The 21,155-nt window shown below is 57.0% G+C and overlaps 1 protein-coding gene across 1 annotated transcript in view; it reads left to right on the top strand.

Moving 5' to 3' along the window:
• The first annotated feature begins 15,796 nt into the window (after positions 1–15,796).
• The window catches only part of CRHR1 (corticotropin releasing hormone receptor 1), a 35,458-nt gene continuing 30,099 nt past the window's right edge, over positions 15,797–21,155 (top strand). The window contains exon 1 of the mRNA XM_054176812.1: positions 15,797–15,887. Within this exon, the coding sequence (XP_054032787.1) occupies positions 15,797–15,887 (91 nt within the window). The remainder of the gene's footprint in view (positions 15,888–21,155) is intronic.

Here is a 21,155-nt window from a genome sequence, read left to right as displayed (position 1 = left end):
GAGAGGCTGAGGGAGCTGGGGTTGCTTAGCCTGCAGAAGAGGAGGCTCAGGGGAGACCTTCTTGCTCTCTCCAGCTCCCTGCAGGGAGGTTGTAGCCAGGTGGGGGTTGGGCTCTGCTCCCAGGCAAGCAGCACCAGAACAAGAGGACACAGTCTCAAGCTGTGCCAGGGGAGGTTCAGGCTGGAGGTAAGGAGAAAGTTCTTCCCAGGAAGAGAGATTGGCCGCTGGGATGTGCTGCCCAGGGAGGTGGTGGAGTCCCCATCCCTGGAGGTGTTCAAGAGGGGCTTGGATGTGGCACTTGGAGCCATGGTTTAGCTGTCAGGAGGTGTTGGGTGGTAGGTTGGACTTGATGATCTCTGAGTTCTTACCCAGCCTTACTGATTCTATGATTCTAGGCCACCTTCCTTGGTGCATGAGACCAGCCCCAGCCCTGTCCCCGTGGTGCAGGACAGAGTTTATATGCAAGGGGAGGGGATGGCTGCAGGGCACAAGGACGAAGCACTGTGGTGCTTGGTGCAAGTCACACAACCAACCTCACGGAGCCAGGAGTGCCAAACCATATGCAGCTACAGAAAATAACAAGGAGAAGACACCAAGGGCAGATGAAGCCAGGCTCAGTGGCTTCTCTCCCTCCTTGCTGGAGATCAAATATTCCTCTTCATTCTCCCCAGCCCTAATGCCCCTCTCGCACGTCCGTCTCTGCGCCGCACCGAGGAGCTTGAGCTTAACCATGACGAATGGGCTGATTTCCTTGTCTCAGGCACTGGGTTATTCTCTCCTTGCCTCCTCTGACAAGTTGCATTTTACTATAAATCCCCTCAATTAGGCCCTTCAAGCAGCTCTGCAGCCCTTTTCCCCCTGATATATAGGGAAGGAATTATCCTCTTGGCCCTGGCAGGCGATGCCTTGACTGAAAATAGTTGATGCTCGCTGGTCCTTGCCCCCAGGCACGCCACACTGGGGGGGCTTGAGGGATACAGAGCTGTAGAATTGGCAGGGTTGGGAGGCACCTCAAGGATCAGCCAGTTCCAACCCCCCTGCCATGGCCAGGGACACCTCACACTGCAGCAGGTTGCTCACAGCCACCTCCAGCCTGGCTGCAAACACCTCCAGGCAGGAGGCTTCCACCACCTCCCTGGGCAGCCTCTGCCAGGCTCTCACCACCCTCCTGGGGAACACCTTCTTCCTCACATCCAATCTCAATCTCCCCACTTCTAGTCTTGCTCCATCCCCCTCAGTCCTATCCCTCCCTGACACCCTCAAAAGTCCCTCCCCAGCTTTCTTGCAGCCCCCTGCAGATCCTGGAAGGCCACAATGAGGTCTCCTCGGAGCCTTCTCCTCTCCAGCCTGCACAACCCCAACTCCCTCAGATCCTCCAGAGGGATCCAGTCTGAATCTCCCCCCATTGCACATTGCACTGGCTGGCCACGGGCAGGCTGAGATGGCCCAAGACAAGCCCCAGGGAGCTCAGCATGACAATCAGCTCCCCTGTGCTCCCAGCTGCAAAGTGCCTTCTGTGCCCTGGGGTGCACAAAGCTCTGAGCAATCCCCCAAAAGCAGAGCCTGGAGCTGCCCCCCAGAGCCATGAAGCACTCAGGGAACAGGCTGAGCCCAGGCTGCAGGAGCCTTCTCAAGCCTCTTTTAGCACATCTTGCCTTTTCAGCTGGGATTGGTGAAGGGGTGGCACAGGGGTGGCTCTGGAGTGTGTCTCATGCTGTCACTTGTCAGGGGTGGGGATGTGAAGAGACCTAAGAAACAAAGAGTGTCCTGAATTTGCCAGAGCTTTGCATATTTTCAGGCTTCTTGGCCAAAGCAAGGATGCAGTTGATGAAATCCAGCTAATGCTGGGAGGTTTCTGCCTGTGCTGTTTATTCCCTTTAATTACTGGGCCAGGAGCATTTACCCTTTGGGCTCTGGGGTGGCTTCGCTGCTTGCAGCCTTTGGTTGGTGTCCAGCCCTGGCTGCCCACGTGGGCCTTGGTCCAGCAAATGCAAGAAGGACCTTGTCCACCTCCTGCCTTCTCCCACACTTCAGAAAGTGGCTCAGCAAAGATGGATGGAGGCTTCAGCTGTGAATCCATCAAAGGACACTGCCCTCCTATTGATCTGTCTGCAATGTGTCGTGGTCTGCAGCTGCTCCCAGAGCCTGTGGCTGTGGTTGGGATGAAGAGAGGAGTGTGCTCCAGCACCCCGTGAGAGCTGTTGGTGGATGCACCAGCATCAAAAAGAGAGGAGCAAGGTCCAGTACCCCATGAGAGGCTGTTGCTGGATGCACCAGCATCAAAAAGAGAGGAGCAAGGTCCAGTACCCCATGAGAGGCTGTTGCTGGATGCACCAGCATCAAAAAGAGAGGAGCAAGGTCCAGTACCCCATGAGAGGCTGTTGCTGGATGCACCAGCATCAAAAAGAGAGGAGCAAGGTCCAGCACCCCATGAGAGGCTCTTGGTGGAGGCACCAGCATCACAGAGAGGGGAGCATGGCCCAGCACCCTGTAAGAGGCTGTTGGTAGCTACACCAGCATCACAGAGAGGGGAGCATGGCCCAGCACCCCATAAGAGGCTCTTGGTAGCTACACCAGCATGAAGTAGGGGAAACACCTTTGCCTCCCCCAGGATGGTGACCCCAATGGCAGTGTCTTCTGTCATCCCCTTCCCAGCAGGCAGACCTTGGCTCTTCTCATTTCCTCAAGGAAAGAAGAAATTCTAACTTCCTCTCTGGCCTTCTGCTGCAGACAGGTAGAGCCTGGCTCACTCCCCAGGGTGGGCACAGCAACCACTGCTGGGACAACCCCCTAAAGCCCCAGGTGGGTGCAGAAGGGATGCCCTGAAACTGCCCTGGCACAGGGGAGCAGGTTACACCCAGTCAGAGCTTCATACAGATCAGAGATGGAGCCAAGCCTGACCACAGCATCCCTAGAGAGACAGGGGATGGGGAGGACCTCTCCCCTGAAATCCAGAGTCAAGGCTGCAGGGGGTAGTGGCACAAGGTGAGAGAGAGGCATGGCAGAGACTCTCTAAGGTCTGAGGCTGGTGTGAGGGGAGGTAGAGTCTTGTCATTAGCCCAGGAGCATCCTCCAGGCTCCCCTGCACCATGTGCTGCTGCTCCCCATCCTCCCTAGGACACATGTCCCCCAGAACAGGGCTCCCCTCCTTTATCAGTTCAAGCCAGTTGCCTGCCCCTTGCCTCTCCTCCTTCCACCACCACCCTAAAAAACACCCCCCCAGCAGCAGCCCCCTCTTCTCAGTGACTCCAGGTCCCCCCATTATGACTCAGTGCCCCCAGCACAGCCCCACTGCTGGAAGCTGCTCCATCCACCTGCTCCAGGTCCTTTCCTTGTCTCAGGAGCATCTCCCTCACAAGGAAGGGCTGAAGTCCCTTCCACCCCTCTGAGGAGGAGAAAGGGGCTCTCACCTCCCTCCATGTTCACCTGAAGAGGCTGTAAAGGGTGGTGGCACGATGGGGAGCACCCCTCTCCCCCCAGTCCCTCTGCCAGAGCCACGGAGCCCCCAGTACATTGCAGCCCCCAGCCCTGTGCACGCAGACACAGGAGCAGGGGCTGCAAAGCAGGACAGGTAGGGGAGCAGAGTGGGGAGAGCCGGGGCTGGGGGTGGGGGGCCGGTGGGGGTCCCTGGGGCAGGGGAAGTTTCTGCCGCTGAAGACGATGAAGAGAAAGAGGGCGAAAAAATAGAGTTGGAAGGCACTAAGGAGGTGGAGGAAGGAAAAGGGGAGGAGGGAAAGGAGGAGGGAGAGCGGGGCGGGAGGGGGGAGTGGGAGGCTGGTGGGGAGGGCTGCAGCCCATCGCCGGGCGAGCTGGAAGGGGGAAGCCGGAGAATCGGCTCGGAGGGAGGTTATAAAAGGCAGGAGCAGGTCGCTGAGCGAAGGGAAGGCAGAAGGCACCTGCCCAGCCCTGCGCACCCCTGCGGGACCCGGCCACGCTCCTGACACCAAGCCCAGAGGATTTTACCCGCGCCGGCAGCAGCAGCCCAGCGGGAGCGGGACCGGTGCCAGCCATGCCCCGGAGAGCTGGGCACAGGGGGAGGTAAGGATGGTGCTCAGCCTGCGTTCTGCCTTCCTCCTCCTCCTGCTGCAGGTAAGATGCTTTTCGGTCCTCTTCTCCTTTCCTCCTGCCAGCCCCCTGCCCCCTGCCCCGCTCGCCCTCCCCGCAGTCACTTTGCCGTTTCTTGGGAGGAAGGGAAAAGTAGAAGGGAGAACCCAGTACACAAAGGGCCCTCCGAAGAATTCCTCCAACAGAGGCACAGGGACCTGGCAAGGACTCAGGATACCCAAAACAACCAGCGGGGAGGGGGCTGAAAGCTCATGAAAGGCAGCGGGGTTGGGGGAGCCTGCAGCCAGGTCCTCCCGAGAGCATCCCAGCTCAGCCTGCATCGCACCTCCCAGTGAAACCAGTTTGCCTTAGGCTGCTGGGGAAGGGGGGGTGATGATGGATGGGGACGACACAAATGCAACGCCAAATTGTAGCCCTTTTAACTGATCTCCTAAAGAAATCTCTCCTTTCCCTCCCTCCCTCCCTCCCACCTCTCCAACACCTGCAAAGCAGAAGTCTTCCCTCTCTACCCTGCTGGCTGTGGCAGGGCTAATTTTGCAGCTCTGCACAAAATGCAAATGCTTTGTCAGAAGCAATATTCCTCCTCCCTGAGGACTCATCAAGAAGGGAAATACTCCCAACCCCAAAGCATGTTTAAACCACCACCACCACCCCCCAACCCCTGGAGAAATGAAGAGACCCAGAAAGCCTCCACTCAAATCTCATTTGCCCAGAGCTGTGCAGGGCAGTTAAACAAAATGACAACCAGAATGAAACCTCTGTGCCAAAGAGGGTTCAAAGACACCCAGACCCAAGGGGGACTTTGCCTGGCTCTCTGCAAAATGCTGTCTCAGTGGCCCACTTGTGCCTGCAGAGTTAAAACAGCAGAGAAAAGCAGGAGAGGGTCAGCAGTTGGCCCTGCTGTGCTCTGTACCCCCCAGGCTGGCTCCTCGCTGTGCATTGCCCATGGGAAGAGCAGGGAGCAGTGGTTAGCTGCACCTCTGGGACAGGAAAGTTCTCACCTCAGCCATGCAGAGGAGCTGGGATGCACCCAGAGTGCCACTTGGGGTTGCCCTGCAAAGCTGCTTTCTCCTAGAGCTGCACAGCCCTGAGGCTGTTTGCTAGCAGCTCCCAGAGGGGGGGTTGCATTCCCCAGGTCAGGTTTGGTTTGGTTCTGATGTAAGAAATGGTGGTGAGACAGGGCAGGATCTCTTCCCCTCCCCAGCTCAGGTCCTCTGTGGTCAGTAAGTGGGGACACTGCCAGCAAAGCTGCAGGCTTGGCACAGCAGGGGCAGGGGCTGAGATGGGGACAAGTCAAGAGAGCCTGAGAGCTCCTGTGGGAGCAAAAGGTGGTCGGGGGGGGAAAAAAAAGCCAAAGGAGCTGAGACACAGCTGCCATCCTCTGCTAAACCTCCTCAGGCTCAGGGGTTTCCCTAGCCATCCCTAGGTGTTCCCCAAGGATTTCTTGGGGAGATCAGGAGGCCAAATCCTTAAACAGATTCTGGAGTCTGGCAGCAAAACCACCCCTGGGCTGGGGCTGGGACCAGGAGGGGGGCTCAAAACCCAGCCCAAGCAGAGAGAAGTCTCTGCCAAGGCAGCTCCATAAAGAAACACCCAAGCTACAACCCAGCCCTCTGCAGCCTTTTTCTCTTAAGCCCATGCATGCCAAATTCAGATCCTTTCCCAGCACAATCCCAACCCTCTCCTGGGGACACTGTGGGCTAAAGGACCATGACAATCCAGCCCTAAGGGAGCACATCCCTGCAGCCAGGCAGCTGCCAGCAGTGTCCAGCCTGCAGGTGCAGGGACCTGCAGCAGTCCAGCTCCAGCAGAGCTCAGCAGGGACCAATCTCTGCTGCTTGGGCAAACTGTGCAGCCTGCAGCTCCCTGAGCTGGCACAGCTAAGGTGTTCCACATGCATCTGGCCAGCAGCTGTGGTTTAGAATGGATTTGGCCACCTTGCCTTGCTGGGCAGGCATCCCTTGAGGGAGGGAGCGAGTTGGGGGGGGGGGGGAGGCAGACAGACAGACAAGGGGACAGGCAGCCAAACTTGCTGCAGGATGCTCTGGGGCAGCCTGCAAGTCGTTTGAGGCATTGGAATAGGCTGCCCAGGGGGGTGATGGAGTCACCATGCCTGGAGGTGTGAGCTTGGCACTTTGGGACATGTTTTAAGGGCCGTGGTGCTCTGAGGTTGATCTTTCCCAAGTGAAACAATTCTGTGACTTAAACAAATGAAACACGTGGTGAGAAGAAAGAAAAAGGAAGAGAGAAAGAGAGGAACAGTTCAGCAGCAGCTTTGTCAGGACCTGATGACATTTCTGGGGCTGAGAAAAAAAACAACCAAACACCCTGTTTGCAAAAGCATCTGATGGAAACAGAACCCAAGCCAGCAGTCGCTGCTGGGGGTTGTGGTAGCTTCCCCTCACCATCTCCAGCAACAAAGCAGCCCCAAACCCATCCCTCAGCCCTCTTGCTGCTCAGCTCCTTGTGTAACAGCCACAGAGCTGCCAGGAGCAGGACATGCTGAGCCTGGGGATCTCTCCCAGCCCTCTTGGTTGTGGGTTTGTTTTTTCCCCCCTTCCTTAAAAGCTGGAGTTGATTCAGAGTGTATGAAATCATCCCCCTGGTTTCACATCTCCAGTGGAGAAGTGAATGGAAATGGCACAGCCTGTGCCCAGAATAGCTGCTCTGCCACCATAGGATGAATATATAGCAGGCAGTGAGCAGAGCCCTGCTCAGCCCTGCCCTGGAACACAGCTCTGCCCACCACAAATCCTGCACAGGGCTGGCCCAGAACTTCGTTGCGAGCTGGGGTCGAAGCCTGCAGCGCTTCGAGAGGCTGCATCTGTGAGATCTTTTGTCTTGAAGGCCAGCACTGGGCTGCAAGGGGAAAGGACAATTTCTTGGCAGGGGGTTCCCTCAAGAAGCAGAGCCCAGGAGCTGTTGTCCAGTGCTTGACAGCTGCCACTCTTCCATGAAGATGGTGTAACACACCCAGAGGCCATCTGTTGTTTTTCCTTCTCTTCCCTAACTGTATTTTGAGCTAATAGAGATCCCTCCTTCTCTGCAGAGCGTCCTGCTTCAGCAGTGAGTCACCCCCCACCACCACCAGAACCAGCCACAGAATCACAGAGCTCTCAGGGTTGGAAGGCACCTCAAGGCTCAGCCAGTTCCAACCCCCCTGCCATGGCCAGGGACACCTCACACCACAGCAGGTTGCTCACAGCCACCTCCAGCCTGGCTGCAAACACCTCCAGGCAGGAGGCTTCCACCACCTCCCTGGGCAGCCTGTGCCAGGCTCTCACCACCCTCATGGGGAACAACTTCTTCCTCACAGCCAATCTCAATCTCCCCACTTCTAGTTTTGTTCCATCCCCCCCAGACCTATCACTCCCTGACACCCTCAAAACTCCCTCCCCAGCTTTCTTGGAGCCCCCTGCAGATCCTGGAAGGCCACAATGAGGTCTCCTCAGAGCCTTCTCTTCTCCAGACTGCACAACCCCAACTCCCTCAGTCTGTGCTCACAGCAGAGCAGCTCCAGCCCTCTGCTCCTCCTCGTGGCCCTGCTCTGGACACCTTCCAGCCCCTCCAGATCCTTCCTGGCACAGAGGCTCCAGAACTGGCCCCAGAGCTCCAGCTGTGGTCTCAGCAGAGCGGAGCAGAGGGGCAGAATCCCCTCCATTCAGAGGGCAGAGAGCAAAGGGCCATCTGCAGATCATAACTCCTCTTCCACCCTGAAATCCTGCACAGCTCAGCCCGGGAAGGGGCTGGCAGGTGCAGCTTCGGGGTGGCCAAGCTTTCCCCAGCTGATAAACAGAGACAAACATTACAGCTGGGCTCAGTGGTGGGTGCTCAGCCCCAGGGTATGACCCTAAAGAGGTGACGGGTGAAGGGGTGTGCTTGGGGCAGCTGAGATGTGAATCTGGGGAGGCAGCTGGAGAAAGCAGGTCTCCAACCCCCAGCTGGGAACACCTGTGAATGCACACAGGTCCTGCATGCACAAGCCACAGGAGAGCTGAATGCAACCCCCCCGGAGAGCCAGCCCTCTCCTGTACCTGCATCCATCGCTCCCACTCTGCTTCAGCAGCCTTTGCTCTGGCACATCCACATGCCCCCAGACCCTCTGAGCCACACAGTGGCCCCTTCCCCAGCTTGGTTGTGCCTTTAGCTTCCAATATCCAAATGCCATTAGTCCTTTTTTCCCTCCCTTTTAACCTGCCCCACTCCCCTCCCCCCACCCCCACCCCCAGTCCCTGCTGCCTTTGATAGATAAAGGAAGGCAGGATTCTTTATGGCAGGCAAGTGAAACCAGAGCTTAATCCAAGGCAAACCTTTAATTGCTCATAAATCAGGTTTTCCAGGGCACTCATTTAGCCCTGATTGATATTCTTTTGTTAGGATCTGCACCCAGCATGCTCACAGAGAGACTCCCAACAGCAGAAGCCCTCACACCAAAGCCTCTTGTCTGCACACCGCAGGGCCTGGCCCTCTGATACAGCTAAATCCATTAAATCACAGAGTTTAATGCCAGATGAAGGCATTCTCAGTGCCTGCTCTTCCCCCTGAGTGCCATCAGCCACAGACAATCCCCCTGTGGTCCTCGCTTTGAGCATCATTCTGCTGCCTGCGCTGTGCCTTGATGCCTTGACGCCAGCAGGGCTTCTGATGTGGCTTTGCACGAAAGCAGTGAGGGAGCAAGGGGGAGCTTGGCAGGAAAACAGAGGTCTGGGAGAAGTCTTGAGCTCAGGGGACAGCACCTCAGGTCCCTGGCAGGGCCTGAGTCCTGTCACCTTCAGCACAGAGGGCTGCAGAGGGTGTCCTTCGTGTGCCAGATGCTGCTCAGGGGTTTCCTTCATGGCTTGACCTGAGGATGGGGCATATCCAAGTGAAAGCCCTCAAGGCTGGAGGTGATAAGAAGCTCACCAGCTGCACAGGAGAGTGCCTGGAAGACAGAGGAGACAAGGGCAAAGGAGTTGCCAACAGAGGAGTGAAGGCAGGGGACAGTGGAGTCTCCTTCTCTGGAGACTTCAAGCCCTGTCCAGATGTGTTCCTGTGCGACCTGCCTGAGGTGCCCCTGCTTTGGCAGGGCAGTTGGACTCAGTGATCTCCAGAGGACACTTCCAACCCCTACCATTCTATGCTGCTATGCCAGGGAGGGCATGGCAGGAGGGGCTGGAGATACCCTGGCTACCTCCAGGCACAGCTGAGGGGACAGCTCTTTCAGGCAGGCTTTTCAAGGCCAGCTCCAGCCCACAGCGCTGCTCTGTGCCCTCCCTCCCCTCCACTGATGTTCCTCTGCCATCCAAAGCTGGCATCCAGCTCTGCTAATATTCATTGTATTTAACACCCAAAGTCTGGCACCTCTTGCTGCAGGCTCAGAGCCAAAAGCAGGCTTTGTCCCAGCCTAACACCCTCAGGAACCTCGGTGAAGGTACAGGGCAGAGACTGCGCTCAGCCTGGCCCCTGCCCTTGTGTCCCAGGGGCTGCTTTTGTGATCCACAGAATGCATCAGGTTGGAAGGGACCCTCAAAGGTCATCTTGTCCAACCCCTCTGCAGCCAGCAGGGAGACCTCCAGCTAGCTCACAGGACCACATCAAGTCTGATCTTGAATGTCTCCAGGGACAGGGTCTCACATCCCTGAGCAGCCTGTGTTCCACCACCTGCACTGTGCAGAACTTCCTCCTGATGCCCAACCTGAACCTCCCCAGCTCCAGTTTCAAACCACTGCCTCTCATCCTATCCCCACAGCCCCTTCTGAACAGTCCCTCCTCAGCCTTCCTGCAGGTCCCCTTCAGATATTGAAAAGCTGCTCTGAGGTCTCCCTGGAGCCTTCTCTTCTCCAGGCTGAACACAGAATCATTGAATCAATAAGGTTGGAAAAGACCTCAGAGAGCATCAAGTCCAACCTGTCAGCCAGCACCTCCTGACTACTAAACCATGGCTCCAAGTGCCAAACATCCTCACTCTCTCAGCCTGTCCCCACAGAGGAAGTGCTCCAGCCCTCTGATCACCTTTGTGGCCTCCTCTGGACCTGCTCCAGCAAGCCCATAGGTTCCATGTGCTCTGCACTGGTGAGACCTCACCTGGATTACTGTGTCCAGCTTCTTGTGTTGGGTGTCTCATAGCTGGACACAGTCCTGCAGCTGAGGTCTCATCAGAGCACAGCAGAGTGACTTTCCACCCCAAGTCTCACAGTGGGCAGCAAGCAGAACTGATGGGTTAGAAAGGTCCCTAGAGCAAGAACAGCCCCAGGGTGGCTGATGTTCACAGAATCACTGAATCACCAAGCTTGGAAGAGACCTCAAAGATCACCAAGTCCAACCTGGCACCACAGACCTCATGGCTAAACCATGGCACCAAGTGCCACATCCAAGCCCCTCTTGAACACCTCCAGGGATGGGGACTCCACCACCTCCCTGGGCAGCACATTCCAAAGGCTAACAACTCTCTCTGGGAACAACTTTCTCCTCACCTCCAGCCTAAACTTCCCCTGGCACAGCTTGAGGCTGTGTCCTCTTGTTCTGGTGCTGGTTGCCTGGGAGAAGAGCCCAACCCCCACCTGGCTACAGCCTCCCTTCAGGGAGTTGCAGAGAGCAAGAAGGTCTCCCCTGAGCCTCCTCTTCTCCAGGCTAAGCAACCCCAGCTCCCTCAGCCTCTCCTCACAGGGCTGAAGCCCTCTTCCAGGGGTTGGCCATCAGCAACCATCAGTCCACGATGATCTTGAAGGTCTCTTCCAACCTGGTCTATTCTATTCTATTCTATTCTATTCTATTCTATTCTATTCTACTCTACTCTACTCTACTCTATTCTATTCTATTCTATTCTATTCTACTCTATTCTACTCTACTCCTATTCTATTCTATTCTACTCTACTCTATTCTATTCTATTCTATTCTACTCTACTCTACTCTATTCTATTCTATTCTACTCTACTCTACTCTACTCTATTCTATTCTAGATCTGTCCTGCTCTCCAGCTCTGTGCAGAGCCATGGCTGGTGCTGCTTCCTCCTGCTAATCTCTCCCCTCCCCAGCCACAGCCCCCTTGGCACTGGGAAACCCAGGCCCCAGAGCTCAGATTGCTAATTAGGCCAGGAGCCATCGAGCTCACTGCTCAGAGCTGCCAGCCCTGCCTGCCACCCAGCTCCCATCTTGTCTGAGGCAGGAGGACACCGAGGGTGGGGGCCACGCCTGCCTCTGGGTAGCAGAGAGCAGGAGCTGATGTGAATGTATTAATTAATATCTGTGGAGTGCTCTGGAGAGGGAAAGCACTGCAGGGAGACATTAATTCCTAATTGCTATTAATTGGATGTTGCTGCTGGGTCAGTGGCAGGTCACAGAGGCTGACACCAGGAGTGATTTGGCTGCTCACAGCCGTACCAGCAGCCAGACCCTCAGCCTCCTCACCATAAAGAGCTGCCCTGGAGCCTTCTCTTCTCCAGGCTGAGCACAGAATCTGGGCTGCATCTCCTGGTCCAGGGGACCTGCCACTCTCTGCCCCTCACACAGGGACAGGGAGAGCCTTGATCAAAAAACCCCATGGCATTGCAGCAGGGCAGCAGGTCAAGAGAGGTTCTCCTGCCCCTGTACTCTGCCTTAGTGAGGCTGCATCTGGGGTACTGTGTCCAGTTCTGGGCTCCCCAGTTCAAGAGAGACAGGGAGCTGCTGGAGAGAGCCCAGCAGAGGCTACAAAGATGCTGGGGGGGGGCTGGAGCAGCTCTGTGAGGAGGAAAGGCTGAGAGCCCTGGAGGTGTTGAGCCTGGAGAAGAGCAGCCTGAGAGCTGGTTACCATAGAATAGGATAGGATAGGATAGGATAGGATAGGATAGGATAGGATAGGATAGAATAGAATAGAATAGAATAGAATAGAATAGAATAGAATAGAATAGAATAGAATGGGATGGGATGGGATGGGATGGGATGGGATGGGATGGGATGGGATGGGATGGGATGGGATGGGATGGGATGGGATGGGATAGGATACATAGAATACATAGACCAGATTGGAAGAGACCTTCCAGATTAAGTCCAACCTGTCACCCAACAGCACCTAACCAACTAAACCATGGCACCAAGCACCCCATCCAGGCTCTTCCTAAACACCTCCAGGGATGGTGACTCCACCACCTCCCTGGGCAGCACAAACCTCAGGCAAGTGCTGCCTCAGTTTCCCTCCTGGGGCAGCCTGGGCTTGGTGTGGGACACAGACTGCAGCTGGTGTTTGCCATGTGAGGCATGCAGCAAACACTGGAGCAGAGTCAGGTTTTGGGGTCTGAGCTGTGCAGTGAGGACTGATGAGAGGCAGCTGATCCCACTGCTGGAGACTTTGGGATGGTAGGAAGGAGCCTGCTGCTCCAAGAGGTCCAAGCTTAACCCAGCACCATCAGTGTCTGCTGTGATGCCACCACGTGTGTAGAACAGAGACATTAGCAGCACCTGCAAAGGGGCTGAGGTAGTGAGGGCTGATGGAGGAGAAGCTGCTGCCGTTGTGGGGACTCACAGAGCCCCTGCAGCTCCCAGCAGAATCGTGGAGCCCATGGGAGGGAGCAAGTCCCCCAGGCTGCCCAGGAGCTGTGTGCCAAGGGGCTGCCTCCAGGGAAGCAGATTGCTGCTCCCAGCCCTGCAGCTGAACGCTCAGCTGAGGCTCTCCAGGGTTTTGGCAGCCTGAGAGAGGTCACCGAGGTGCTCCGCACCGCAGAGCACGACTTGCCATAGCCTGTGGCAAAGCAGGGCCAGGAGGGCAGAGGGACACTGCCCCTCCCTGGCCTGAGCACGTTTCAGGGCTGTTGAGGCACTGTTGGCTGCAGGCTGGCCGGGCTGGGACCTGCTGGGCACCATGTGGCAGCTTACGGCAGCGAGGCTCCGGCAGGAGAGGCTCTTCAAGGACAGAGCTTTGACCTCCTCCCTCTGCAAAGGCTGGAGAGGGCTTGGAGCAACCTGCAAAGGGCAGAACAGAGGAGAGCCCAGCTGCTGCCAGGGTACCAGCTGAGGATGCTTTGGGCTTCTGCAAATCCACCTGCAGCTGCCACCTTCCCAAGCTCCTCGAGCTGGGGCTGGTGGCGGCGGGACAAAGCCTCTGCCTCTGCCAAGAGCGTTGGCCAGGAGGCAGTGGGACAAGACTCAGAGCCTCACAAAATAGTTGCCAGAGCTCGTTGTGGTTTGGGGAGCCCTTTCCCCCTTTCCATTTCCCTTCTGTAGCTCTTTCAGCTGATTTACAGAGCCAGAGACTGCACTCCCTCCATCCATCCATCCCCTCCCCTCTCGCTGTAGCTTGGTCTGCGGTGCTGCTCGGTGCCAAGACCTCTCCCTGTGTCTGGAAGGAGAAGGGGCACTGCCAGCTTGGAGCAGGCTGGGATTAGAGAGACAGATCCAATTAACACTTGAGAGCCTGGGCAGGTAGGAAACCCTCCCTGGCCCCTTTTGGGACGACCCTTTCTGTTCCAGAGTCACCAGGTCTGGTGGGCAGCAGCACAGAGGGAGCTGAGCCCTCTGCCCTTCCCTACCCCACCCCTGGAGTTTGTGTGGTCTCAGCTTTCAGCAAAGAAAGCCAGGAGGTGCCTGGCTCCTGCAGGACCAGCACACCAGGACCCCCATGCAGCACCCACACTTGGGGCATGGGTTTGCTGCCAGCTCCCCTGTGCCATCTGGAGCAGTCATAACAAGGGAGCTATTCTCAGCTCCGTTGATCTGTCTGCCTGACATTGCTCTTGCTGTCAGAAGCAGCTTCCCCAGGCAGTAAATAGTTGTTTGGAAAAGAGCAAGTCGGGTGCTGAGCTCGTCTCTGTGGCTGAACAAATCCTGCTGATGCTTTGGGGAGGCTCAGGGGGGTGCTGGAAGGGAGCAGCAAGAGCAGCCAGGGCCTGTTTGCCTAAAGAGCAAGAGGAGGAGAGTCTTCTCCCTACCCAGGGAGGTGTTGAAGGCAAATGGCACTTGGGAAGGGAGATAGGAGTCACAGGAGAGGATCCTTTTGGCTTAAGACCATGAAGTCCAACCACTCTCTAACTCTACCTGGTGCTAAACCATGTCCCTCAGTACCATCTCTTCTAAACACCTCCAGGGATGGGGGTTCAACCACCTCCCTGGGCAGCCTGCTCCAGGGTTTGCTAATCCCCTCCCCAGCACTGTTGCCTGTGCTGCTTTGGATGCAGCCCAGGACATGGAGGCTTCTGGGCTGGAAGCACACGTTGCTGGCTCATGTGGAGCTTCTCAGTAGTCAGCACTCCCAAGTTCTTCTCCACCCAGCCTGGATTTGTGCTTGGAGTTGCCCCAACCCATGTGCAGGACCTTGCACTTGGCTTTGTTGGCTTGGGCCAACCTCTTCAGCCTGTCCAGACCCCTCTGGATGGATCCCTTCCCTCCAGAGCGTTAACCACACCACACAGCTTGGTGTTGTCAGGCACTAGGGACCTGCCTGGCTGGTGGAGAAGGTGAAGGTTGTTGTTCACTGTATTGGCTCAGTGCAGGATGCCATCTGAGCCCACCACCATGGGCAGCTGACACATGGCCTGCAGGTAGAGGAGGCTGCAGCCTTCCCTGCCTCCAGGCTCTGGTTTGAGCTCCCAAGGGATCTGTGTGAGCTCCTGTCTCAGGGCAAGGCTCTGCTGTTGGGTCAGTCAGCAGGGAGCACTCCTCCAAGGGCTTTGCTCAGTCCTTGCTGGGTAGGCTTGGGGTGACAGAAGTGCAGTTCAGCCTCACCCATCTGACCTCCCTGCCCTGAGCCCATGCCACTGTGTCATCCCTCTCTGAGCTGGAGGAGAAAGCAGGCAGCTGCTCTGTGGAACTCTCTGTGTTATAACACAACAGCAGCTCCTCTTCTTCCCCCATCTGCCTCCCTGGTGAGCCCTGCCTCTAGCAGCCCTGCCCCTCACCCAGCTCCCACCTGCAGTTCCCTTACTCAGTTTTAGCTTCCCCAGAGTGCTGCAAAGGCACAAGAATCATAGAATCAATCAGGTTGGAAAGGATCTCAGAGCTCACCAAGTCCAAGCTGTCACCCAACACCATCTGATCAACCAAACCATGGCTCCAAGTGCCTCATCCAATCCCCTCTTGAACACCTCCAGGAATGGGGACTCCACCACCTCCCTGGGCAGCACATCCCAGTGGCTAATTGCTGGGAAGAACTTTCTCCTCACCTGGAGTCTAAACTTTCCCTGGTGCAGCTTGAGACTGTGTCCTCCTGTTCTGGAGCCCAACCCCCACCTGGCTCCAACCTCCCTGCAGGGAGTTGCAGAGAGCAAGAAGGAAATGGCTTGAAGTTGTGCCAGGGGAAGGTTAGGTTGAAGATTAGGAACAATTTCTTTACTGCAAGAGTGGTCAGGGTTTGGAACAGGCTGCCCAGGGAGGCAGTGGAGTCCCCAGCCCTGGAACCTGTGGCTATGGCACTTGGGGACGTGGCTTAGTGGCCATGGTGGGGTTAGGATGAAGGTTGGACTTGGCAGGGTCTCTTCTAACCCAAACCATTCTGATTCTATGAAGGAGCAGAAAGCATCAGCCCCACAGCCCCAGGCTGCACCAGCCAAGCTCCTCTGGGCTGGGAATCCATCCTGCAAGCAGGCTGCAGGTCCTGCAAGGACCTGCAAGTGCATGGTGCAGCTCTGGAGGGGGGCATCCACCAAGGCATGGCCAAGCTCAGATCTGATCCACCTGCTGCCACGTCCAAGGAGAGGCTGGGGGCTGGGGAAGCTGCACCTGGCACATCCTCTTCTATTCTGTTCTATCACTCCTGCCCCTGCCTGTGCTCTGCTCTCTCCCCATGCAGGTGTTTCTCCTTTGGGACAGGCAGGTTGCAGCCTCCATCCAAGAGCAGTACTGTGAGAGCCTGCCAGCTGCCACCAACCACACAGGTGAGTGACCTCTGTCCCCAGCCCACCCTCACCACCCCCAGGGGACCCCAGGCCAGCAGTGGCTAGAAGAGGGTGTAAGGGGTGGTCTCTGTGCTGATCTGCAGCTGCCTGGCTCTCTTCTGGTGGGAGATGGCATGTGCTGAGGGATGTGCTGGGCCTGCATTGCAGCCCCTTGCTGGCTACTCTGGCAGCCTCTTTGCAGGGTTGGGGCAGGTGGAAGATGTAGAGAAAAAGGAAGGTCTGGTGGAATGGGCTTGAGGGGAAAGTGGACAAAGAGACATCAAGCCAGCCCCTGCTCCCACACTGCTTGTTCTCTCCCATGCTGCTCAGGGACACCAGGACCTGTGTCTCCTGTAGAATAGAATAAAGCAGGTTGGAAGAGACCTTCAAGATCACCAAGTCCAACCTATCATCCCACACCACCTAATCAGCTAAACCATGACACCAAGCACCCTATCAAGTCTCCTCCTAAACACCTCCAGGGATGGGGACTCCACCACCTCCCTGGGCAGCACATCCCAATGGCCAATCACTCTCTCTGCGTAGAATTTCTTCCTAACATCCAGCCTGAACCTCCCCTGGCACAGCTTGAGACTGTGTCCTCTTGTTCTGGTGCTGACTGCCTGGCAGAAGAGACCAACCCCCAGCTGGCTCCAACCTCCCTGCAGGGAGTTGCAGAGAGCAAGAAGGTCTCCCCTGAGCCTCCTCTTCTGCAGGCTAAGCAACCCCAGCTCCCTCAGCCTCTCCTCCCAGGGCTGTGCCCCAGACCCCTCCCCAGCTTTCTTGCCCTTCTCTGGACACCTTCCAGCAGCTCAACCTCTTTCCTAACCTGAGGAGCCCAGAACTGGACACAGGACTCCAGGTGTGGCCTCAGCAGTGCTGAGCACAGGGCACAAGGACTTCCCTGCTCCTGCTGGCCACACTCTTCCTGCTGCAGGCCAGGATGCCCTTGGCCTTCTTGGCCACCTGTGCACACTGCAGGCTCATGTTCAGCCTACCATCAACCATTACCCCCAGGTCCCTCTCTGCCTGGCTGCTCTCAGCCACTCTGCCCCCAGCCTGTAGCCCTGCCTGGGGTTGCTGTGGCCAGTGTGCAGAACCCTGCACTTGGATGTGTTCAATCTCCTGCCTATGTCCACCCCCATGTGCCAACCCCCTGCCCAAGGGTGACAGCTGGAGGTTGTGACTTCCCTGGGGAACCACCTCAGCAGTGCAGTGTGGCCACCATGTGCTCAGGGCCCAGCCATCCTCCATCCCCCCCATGGCTCCTAGAGCTGTGCCCCTGGGAACTTTGGGATGCCACCAGCCATGAGGAGCTTCTGGGGACGTGGCCCTGGCCAGGGCTGGCTCAGCTGAGCTGGGTGAGACCAGCAGGGTCATGGAGAGCTCCCTCCTACCCAACACCCATGGATGAGTTTGCATCCAGCTGGGTCAGGTCCAAGCTGTGTTTGTGCCAGAAGTGGCTTTTAGCTGTAATCAAGGCATGACTTGGATGTCACCTCAGCAGGTCTGCTTCAGTGACAGGTTTGGGGGGAGGAAACGTGGCTGAGGGAGAGGAGCTCACAGAGACAAGCAGGAAAGTGCTTCCCAGCTCAGGGATGCTGCAGTTTGCTTTCCTACAAGTGCCTGGAGACCAGAGCAGGCACCCAGCAGCTGCCCAGCTTGCCCCAGTCCCTGCTGCTGGAGCAGCTCTCACCCATCAGGGTGATGGATGGTGCTGGAGGCTGGGCTCGAATGGATGGCTGCTCACCACCCAGCTCCCATTAACAGCAGCCTTAAAACTTCCCTCTTGACGACTCCCAGCTTGGCAGAGGCTGATGCAGTGCCTGGCTTGAGGCCCGGCCACCACAGCCCTGCGGGGAGCATCCCCGGAGCATCCCCAGCCCACAGGGTGGGGGCAGAGAGCCAAAGGAGAGAGCAAAGCTGCCCCTGGAAAGGGAATCGCTGCTGTGCTTCTGGCCAGGGCACGGTGCAAAGGAGAAACCTGATCATCACTCATGTGCTGTGCTTCCTGAGGGTTTCATCACTCTGCTCAGCAAGGTGGCTGTCCTTGGCCACGTTGGGCTGTGACAAATGGCACTTGTTTGCCTCTTACTCACCTCTCCTGGTGCAACACGGCCAGCTCTGAGGGCTCTGAGCCACAGAAGCAACAGCCAAGCCCTCTCATGGTGTGTGGACGGGCTGGTGGCACGACCCAGGGCAGCAGGCACATCCCAGAGCCTGCTTGTGCCCAGCTCATGGCCTTTGCCACTCAGTGCTGAGGACTCCTGAGCCCCGAGGAAGGGGCAGAGGCAGGGGAGAACCTCTGCCATGGCTTTGCTGGTGGCTGTGCCATGCAACCACTGTCACCCCTGAGCAGTGGGAGCTGCTCTCTGCAAGGACTGGGCTTTGTTCAGGGACTTATTAGTGCAGGGATTTGTTAGTGTGACCCTAAGCAGGACTTAGTGCACCTCGATGCCCATCACCCTGGGACAGGGGAGCACAACACTTCAGACTTGCACAGCCTCCAGCTCCTCCACACATCCAAGCTGTCACCCCAGAGAAACCCATTAATTTGAGGTGGGGATGGCTCATGTGAGAGCTGTTTTCCAGCCCGAGGTGGGAGCTTAGAACAAGAAGAAGAGATGTAGCTAATTGTCTGCTGGTTAAGCGGAGCTCAGAGCCAGCCCTCATCCTTGGGGTGCATTTAAGCCCTGCCTGAGTCAGGCAGCGATTCCTAGGGAGGGCTATTTACAAAGCTGGAGCCTTTGTTTGGAGGCTATTTAGCGTGGGGAGCTGTTAGGATGACACTAATGAGAACTGCAGTGAGGCTGTGAGACTTAATTTGTTAACGTCTCCAGAGCCCTGGGGAAATGGCACATGCTGCTAACAGCAGCCCAGCGGTGCTCCAGCTCTGCAGGGCACCGCCGGCATGCACAGGGGAGCCCTGCCTCCTACCTCAGCATCCCTCCTCTGAAAAGCAGCCCAGCGTGGGCTCTCCTCCTCCCTCGAGTCACCAGCCCTTCAGTCTTTAATCTCACCAAGGTTTAATGAGGATTCATGGCTTGGGCAGTGATGCCAGCAGGGTGCCAAGAGCTCCCCGAGGCTGGAAAAGGTCTCTGCTGACAGCAGTGTGCTGGAGACAGAGCCAGGATGATGCTCCCCAGGCTCATGGGGTGCAGGAATTGCCAGCAAAACCTCATCCCTGGAAGCAGAGCAGCTGAGCCCCACAGAGCTCCCTGCTCCTGGCCTGCAGCAGGAAGAGTGTGGCCAGCAGGAGCAGGGAGGTCATTCTGTCCCTGTGCTCAGCACTGCCCAGGCCACACCTTGAGTCCTGTGTCCAGTTCTGGGCTCCTCAGTTTAAGAAGGACATTGAGAGACTTGAAGGTGTCCAGAGAAGGGCAAGAAAGCTGGGGAGGGGTCTGGAGCACAGCCCTGGGAGGAAAGGCTGAGGGAGCTGGGGTTGCTTAGCCTGCAGAAGAGGAGGCTCAGGGGAGACCTTCTTGCTCTCTCCAACTCCCTGAAGGGAGGTTGTAGCCAGGTGGGGGTTGGTCTCTTCTCCCAGGCAAGCAGCACCAGAACAAGAGGACACAGTCTCAAGCTGTGCCAGGGGAAGTTTAGGCTGGAGGTGAGGAGAAAGTTCTTCACTGAGAGAGTTTTTAGATGTTAGAATGTGCTGCCCAGGGAGGTTGTGGAGTCCCCATCCCTGGAGGGGTTTAGGGAGAGCCTGGATGAGGCACTTGGAGCCATGGTTTAGTTGATCAGATGGTGCTGGGTGATAGGTTGGACTGGATGATCTCAAAGGGTGTTTCCCAACCTGGTTAATTCCCTTCCCTTCCCTTCCCTTCCCTTCCCTTCCCTTCCCTTCCCTTCCCTTCCCTTCCCTTCCCTTCCCTTCCCTTCCCTTCCCTTCCCTTCCCTTCCCTTCCCTTCCCTTCCCTTCCCTTCCCTTCCCTTCCCTTCCCTTCCCTTCCCTTCCCTTCAGCAGTAATTTACCCATCTTCCTCTAAGCACACTGTCCCCAGCACAGGGCTGTGCCCCTTGGCACTCAGTCTCCTGCACAGCTGTGATGATCCCAGCTGGCATTGCTGGTGTGCATCAAAAACCCCTCCATGGTGAGCCTCTGGCTCTGGCCAGTGCTGGCACAGAAGAGCTCCTGTGCACACCCCATCCAAAAGGCTGCTTTCCTCAGCACCACTCAGTGTCACAGAATGGTAAGGGCTGGAAGGGCCCTCTGGAGCTCATCCAACCCAACCCCCCCTGCCAGAGCAGGGGCACCCAGAGCAGGTCACCCAGCAACACATCCAGGCAGGTTTTGAGTATCTCCAGAGATGGAGACTCCACCACCCCTCTGAGCAGCCTGCTCCAGTGCTCCACCACCCTTGAAGTAAAGAAGTTCCTCCTCATGTGTAAATGGAACTCTCTGTCTTCAGGTTGGTGTGTGCTACTCCAAGCCCTGTCTAAAAGATCCTGGATCCATCCTCCTGCCATCCAGCCTTTAAGTATTGATCAGCATTGACCAGATCCCCCCTCAGGCTGCTCTTCTCCAGGCTAAAAAGCCCAAATTCTCTCAGTCTTTCCTCTTAAGAGAGGTGTGCCCTAATCCTCTTTGGAGCCTTTGGAGCCCTGCTCCAGGCAGGAGCCACACCAGGCAAGACTTGTGGTCAACATGCTGCGTTAGAAAAGCGAGGTCACTGCACCCCCAGAACCTTTGGAAGCCAAGAAGTGCAACTGGCTGGAGGGCAGCCCTGGAGAAAAGGCCTTGGGGGTGCTGGGGGAGGAGAAGCTCAGCAGGAGCCAGCAGGGAGCACTTGCAGCCCAGAGAGCCAAGCAGAGCCTGGGCTGCAGCAAGAGAAGTGTGGCCAGCAGGGCCAGGGAGGGGATTCTGCCCCTCTGCTCCACTCTGCTGAGACCACAGCTGCAGCTCTGGGGCCAGCTCTGGAGCCTCTGTGCCAGGAAGGCTCTGGAGGGGCTGGAAGGTGTCCAGAGAAGGGCCAGGAGGAGGAGCAGAGGGCTGGAGCTGCTCTGCTCTGCAGACTGAGGGAGTTGGGGTTGTTCAGTCTGGAGAAGAGAAGGCTCCAAGGAGACCTAATTGTGGCCTTCCAGGATCTGAAGGGGGCTGCAAGAAAGCTGGAGAGGGACTTCTGAGGGTGTCAGGGAAGGATAGGACTGGGGGGGATGGAGCAAAACTAGAAGTGGGGAGATTCAGATTGGATGTGAGGAAGAAGTTGTTCCCCAGGAGGGTGGTGAGAGCCTGGCACAGGCTGCCCAGGGAGGTGGTGGAAGCCT

Source organism: Dryobates pubescens, chromosome 36 (genome assembly GCF_014839835.1).
Source record: "Dryobates pubescens isolate bDryPub1 chromosome 36, bDryPub1.pri, whole genome shotgun sequence".
NCBI classification, from domain to species: domain Eukaryota; kingdom Metazoa; phylum Chordata; class Aves; order Piciformes; family Picidae; genus Dryobates; species Dryobates pubescens.
This window is presented reverse-complemented; position numbering and strand designations above follow the sequence as displayed.